Source organism: Bison bison, unplaced genomic scaffold (genome assembly GCF_000754665.1).
Source record: "Bison bison bison isolate TAMUID 2011002044 unplaced genomic scaffold, Bison_UMD1.0 scf7180017864155, whole genome shotgun sequence".
NCBI lineage: Eukaryota > Metazoa > Chordata > Mammalia > Artiodactyla > Bovidae > Bison > Bison bison.
Genome location: NW_011494727.1, coordinates 329,885 through 336,340, shown reverse-complemented (window position 1 = coordinate 336,340; position 6,456 = coordinate 329,885). Strand labels below are relative to the sequence as shown.

General features: G+C 46.2%; 1 protein-coding gene across 1 annotated transcript; it reads left to right on the top strand.

The window, feature by feature from the left end:
* Positions 1-1,667: 1,667 nt before the first annotated feature.
* LOC104989368 (myeloid-associated differentiation marker-like) lies at positions 1,668-2,670 on the top strand. The gene is given in 1 exon segment (XM_010841013.1): positions 1,668-2,670. A coding segment is annotated over 1 exon segment (930 nt). The 3' UTR covers positions 2,598-2,670.
* The last annotated feature ends 3,786 nt before the right edge of the window (positions 2,671-6,456 follow it).

The following is a 6,456-nucleotide window of genomic DNA, read 5'->3' as shown; positions in this document are numbered from 1 at the left end:
AGGCTGTCCTCTGATGGGGGCATCATGTCCAGGCTTACAGATTAGAGTGGAGGAGAGGTTGCTGGGAAGCTCAGACAAACCTGCTGCTTTCAGCAACCCCCATGCCTCTCCTTCCTAAATCCTCCTTCTGTGCCATTAAATGGATTCAAAGGCTCCACATCAGCATACAGACACAAAATCCTTGTTCATTTTCAACCTCTTCTTCCCAGCTTGGAAACTGCCATCCAGTCTCTCAGGTCACAGAAATTCTCATTCACGTAGGACTACTCCTAGATCTTTCCAGACTCCCACCTGGATGGCAGGTTTGGAGCTTGAGCCAAACATTATGTTATTTATACTGTGGTTCCTCCAGGACACTCCATCTTGAGTCATACTGGGTTGGTGTCCACTGTCCCAGTGAGGAAGAGTCACATGTTAAGGCAAAGTTGAGGGGAGGGGATTCAGAACAGTCCCTACTTCCCATGTCATCTTATTCCCATGGCCTAGCTCTCATTCCATGGCTCCTTCCTGTTCACCCCTGGAGCTGCCCTCCTCCAGGTGGGGCTGTGTCCCTCAGATGGCAGCTCCTTCCAGTGATGCTGCAGGGAGGACAGGCCGGGACACGTGGGTCTTCAGGTTGCTGTGGAAGGAGGCCACGGCCATGAAGGCGGGTCCTGGATCCCACCGATGCAAGCTTTGGTCTTGGGCTCCCACCCACAGGCCCTGCTGACATGCTGGGTTGTAGAGGAAAGTGTTCAAATCCATGGCTTTGGCATTTTTATATGAGGTTACTACTCCTAAACTTTGACCTTAGAGAAGGCCCTTGATTCACCAAGCCTTAGTTTTTTCATCTCTAGAATGGGATTAGCAGTGGTGGCTCAGCTGATAAAGAATCTGCCCGCAATGTGGGAGACCTGGGTTTGATCCCTGGCTTGGGAAGATCCCCTGGAGAAAGGAATGGTTACCCAATCCAGTATTCTGGCCTGAAGTATTCTCTGGGTCGCAGAGTTGGACACGACTGAGCGACTTTCACTTTAGTTTTTTCATCTCTAAAATGGGGTTAGCATACATGCACAGTCCATTTTATGAAATCCATGGAGTTAGATATGCTCCAGAATTCAGGATTTTTCAACTCCAGTTACATGTAGTGTGTCTACTCTATAGGACATCCCACCCCACCCCACTGGGGTCTGAAAGCACTTGTAATCAAACACATTAGTGTTTCTGAAACTGAACTTTTAAACACTCATACTAAGGGAAATAGAGATCATAATTTGTCTCATGTCTGTTCACATCTAATTTTGTTACCAAATAATTAAAAAAAATTTTTTCTTCAATTTTGATGCACTTGAAGGGTTGGAACTGTAGAAAGGACCATCCTACACTGTGTCTCTGTAGATAATGACACACAGCTCAGAGGGATCCAAAATGTTCCTGGTTTGAGGCCAGACCCACCCTGCTCTGAGCTTTGGGATAAGACAAGTCTTGTGACAAGGCCAAGGGTTATGGGTGGGGAGAATCGTCTTAGACCAGCTGTGCCTTTACCCAAGTGTCTGAGTCATTGGTTCCAACTCCGTAGATCCTGAGTAGCAGCCGTCGCAGGACCCGAGGCTCTTTTCAGATGTCTGATTAATCCACCTCCAAAGCTGGATCTTTCTCTGGTGGGTCCTCAGTGAAGACCCAGTCTGATGACAAAGACCAGCCTGACCATCAGGCTCACCATGAGCTCGTCCTCTGGCCTGGCCTCTGCAACCATCATGGGCTACTTCCCCCGCCTGCTGCAGCTGTTCTCCACCTGCCTGGCCTTCTCGCTGGTGGCTACCACTGGCACTTGGAGGGAGACCATAGGTAACTGGTCCATGTTCATCTGGTGCTTCTGCTTCGTCGTGACCCTCCTTACTTTCATAGTCGAGTTATGTGGGCTCCAGTTCCTCTGGCCCTTTTCCTGGGACGACTTTCTCATCAACTATGCCTCCTACTCCACTCTCCTCTGCCTCTAGGCCTCCATTATTTACCCCACCACGTACCTCCAGATCGTCCCTCGTGGCAGCTCCTGGAACCACGCCATTGCTGCTACTGCTTTCTCCTGCCTCGCTTCTGTGACTTATGCCACTGAAGTAGCCTGGATCTATGCCTGGCCCAGCCAGATCACTTGCTATGTGCTCCCCATGCCAGGACTGCTCAAGGGGCTAGAGAACTTCGTGGCCTGTGTCATCTTTGGCTTCATCAGCAATACCTCCCTGTACCTGCACCAGCCGGCCCTGGTGTGGTGTGTGGCCGCATATTCCATCTGCCTCTTCCTGGGGGCCGTGGCCCTCCTGCTGTATCTGAGAGGCTATAGCAACAAGTTGCCCATTTGCTTCCCCATTTTCCTGTTGGGGTTGGCCCTGTTCTCCATCTTCCTCTATGCCAGCGCTCTGATCCTATGGCTGCTCTACCAGTTCGACAAGAATTTTGGTGGCCAGCCCCAGCGGTCCAATGATGTGAGCTGCCGCCATCACCACTTGGTGTGCATCTGGGACCAAAGACTGGTTGTAGCCATCTTGACAGTGATCAACCTGCTGATTTACGTGGCTGACCTGGTGTACTGGGCCCGCTGGGTCTTTATTAGGGACTGAGGACCAGCCCAGGGACTCCTGATCCCCTCTGCTCACAGGAGGTATCTTCACTGAGCTCTGGTGTCCTCTAATGTCTTCTTCCTGGCTCCCTCTCTCCCTCCTCACATCCTGCCCCACTCATCTCTCTCTCCTTTCTGTTTCCTTCCCTCCTTCTGCTCTGTTTTGTTTCCTTCCTGTTTTGTGTGGTTGCCCACACCCTCTTTTACTGTTTTCTCTTTTTGCTTTCACCTTTTCTACATTTTCTGCTTTCTGCCCCTTGTCTGATCATCCTTGGTTTTCTTGTCTCCTGTGTCCTGACCACCTCTCCCCATTTTCCTTCTTCTGATCCATCAGGACCCGAGACCCCTTCCTTCTCTGCCCACCGCCCCCTCCCATCTCCTCCACATCATACAGCCCTCTGTGCATCTGTTCACACCCTGGGCCTCTGGAGGTCCTCATTGCCAAGGTGTGTCTGTCCCCCTGGCAGTGCCTTAGTTAGTGTGTGTGTGTGTGTGTGTGTATGTGTTGGGGTGGAAGCAGGTAGATAGGCACTGGGCTCACTTTCTCCCAGTAGAGGAGGGTGCACAGTGTGCCTCCCATTTAAGTTAAAAAGAAATACCTGGAGATTAATAATGTCCAGCGGGCAGGATATTCAAAGCAGAGATCTTTGGTCCGTAGGCCCTACCTGGTGCTCAGCCTCACCTGAGATTGGCTCCAGAATTTTTGCAGGCTCACTAAACATCGACTGACTAAAGCACATTTTAGAGGAAGCCAGACGTGAATGCCTTCCAGCCCAACTACTCTCTGTGGAATCAAAAAAGGAGCTCGTGATGGACCCCAGGGTCTTGAAGACACGTGTCTGCAATGTTGGTGAGGGGCAGCAATGTGGCCCTCCTGCCTCAGTGATCAAAACAGCTTGTCCTGCCTCTGCAGTGAAAAGAGCATGGACCCACCAGCCTTAGAAGTGATGCAAATGTGGACAAAGAATGTTGCCTGCATTTTCAGAAAATGGTGAATTATCTTGTCCATCATGTTCTCAGGCCATCAGCCTCTGTTTCAGCACTAATACCCTATCCTGAGGGGAATTCAGGATGGAGAAAAACAAGGTACTGATCCTAGAAAGTTAAGATGCATATCAGAGGATTAATTTTTGTGAGCCCAAGCACTATATCTTTCCATACATAGAAAAGCAGTAAAATCATTGACTTGAGATATCTGTTTTTCGTGATGAGCAATAATCTACTGATGTTAATTACATGTGTTCCCCCAGCCCCAGTAAAATCTTCTGTATATCCTGACTCATCCCTGAGCTCTTTGGAACAGTTCCTCAGAGCTATCTGAGAGTGTCTCCTTGGCTAGAGTCCTCAGTAACATCTCCAAATTAAACATAAATTTGTGACTTTTAGGTTTTGCTTTTTTTTTTTTTCAGTCAACAGTTTTGGTGACTACAGAACGCACCCAGGGAAGGCTTCTCTTCTCCTGAACTCTTCGAAGCACTAGCCTTGTACCCCCAGAAGCCTCTTGTGCCTATCTGCCTCCTTAGGAAATCCAGATGAATTGGGGTGAGTCTCTCTTGGGTTTTAGATTTCCTGTTATTGTCTGATAATCCTAAATTTTATTCTGTGATGCTAAGCTCCTCTCTGGAGGAGTAGGTTCTCCTTGAGACTTAGTTTTGAGAAGCAGTAACTGGTTTGAAGTGAAGTGAAGTGAAGTCGCTCAATTGTGTCCAACTCTTTGCAATCCCATGGACTATAGTCCACCAGACTTCTCTGTCCATGGGATTTTTCCAGGCAAGAGTACTGGAGTGGGTTGCCATTTCCTTCTCCAAGGGAATCTTCCTGACCCAGGGATGGAACCCAGGTCTCCTGCATTGCAGGCAAATGCTATACCCTATCTTCACTTAAAAGATGTGGGAAGATTTTGCTCAGTTGAAACACACTCAATGGTAATGAAATAAAATCCATACTTATGCCAAGTTGAGAAAAATTGAAGCATAAAACTTTTCTCTGCCCATTTGGGTCTCCTCCTTCACTTTTTTGTGTATTGTGCATCTGCATGAACTAGGCCTCCTTGGGAGACAACATTTTTTCTTGATCTCATCAAGAATCATGGCTTCTTAGGAGATAATCTTCCTTCTTAATTCTGTGAGGGACCAAGATGACCCAGGCTTCTCAGGTAGATTCTTCCCAGCAGTAAAGAATCCACCTACCAATGTAGGAGATGCAAGAAATGCAGGTTCAGTCCCTGGGTTGGGAAGATCTCCTGGAGGAGGAAATGCAACCCACTCCAGTATTCTTGCCTGGAAAATCCCATGGTCAGAGGAGGCTGGCAGACTATAGTCGCCAGATCGCAAGTCAGACACCACTGAGCGTGAACAAGATGACTCATACCCATTGTTCTCTTTGTTTGTATAGATTTGGATTGAGTAAACTGACAATAATATATCATTTAATGTATAACTGTTTGTCTCAAAAGCTTATACAACTGTGCTCTGACCTATAACAGGTGGAACAGTCCTCAGAGAGATTTTTGAAAGACTGTCTCTTGGGTTATAATCCTCCAGGTTAGCTCAAATAAAAATTTCCACTTGTTTCTTAGATAGACTATGATTTTTTTTTCATGAACATTGGATTATTCTCAGTTGAAGGACACTGGGAATAGTTTATTATGTTCATACAGAGTTTATACTTACAAGTATCTGCTTAATTGATAATTAAAGGAAATCTCACCTTAAATTGGCCAGATTGCGGTTCTTTTGACATTGCAAAATTAATATATTTTTGCATGTGCAGCTAGAGGAAACAGCTTGATAAACCATCCTTTTAAAATTCTTACCTTAAAGGAACAAAAGCCCTGTAGTGAAAACTTAGATTTCTCTTCCTGTGTCTTTGTGATTAAATGTACTTGATCTTAGGCATTTCCCCACCCCTCCATGTGTTTTTGGAGAAGGAAATGGCAACCCACTCCAGTACTATTGCCTGGAAAATCCCATGGATAGAGGAGCCTGGTAGGCTACAGTGCATGGAGTCGCAAAGAGTTGGGCATGACTGAGCGACTTCACTTTCCTTTCCCTGTGTTTTAAGAGCTTGGTCTCTGTTATCCAGAGGAATTCATATGGCAGCCAGTGAAATACACTGGGATTCCAAGGAGACTTTTTGTCTGGCTCTGCCAACTCTTAGGGAAATTAGTCATAAGGGATCCCAACCCATAAGGGTCCTTTGTCATCTTAACCTTCTTTTTACTTTCTTTTTTTTTTTTTTTTCTATTTAGATCTTTATTTTTATTTATTTTTAATTTTATTTTATTTTTAAACTTTACATAATTGTATTAGTTTTGCCAAACATCAAAATGAATCCATCACAGGTATACATGTGCTTTTTACTTTCTTATACTATTTTTGGAAGCAAACTTTCCACATTTTGTGAAGGCTACGTCTTTTGCACCTTCTTGTGGTGGCACCTCCTTTTATTTTTGGTTTGGGTGGGTCTTCATTGCAGCTCTTCGTTGCTTCATGGAGCTGCCCTCTAGTTGCTGTGTGCGGGCTTCTCATAGCAGCAGGCTCTCTTGTTGCCTAGCACGGGCTCTGGGGTGTGTGGGCGCAGCAGTTGCGGCACACTGGCTTTGTTGCTCCGTGGCATGTGGGATCTTTCCAGACCAGGGATCGAACCCATGTTTCCTGCATTGGCAGGCAAATTCTTTACCACCTAGTCACCAGTGAAGCCCTGAAATAGAACGGTTTTTAATCTTTGGTTTTCAGAAAACCTTTCTTCCTATGCTATGATCTACAACAAATTGATAAAGTATACATTTGTAAATAAAGATGTAACATTTATCTTTTTCTCTTTACCTGATCCCTCTAGAACTTGGCTTATCCAGCTTG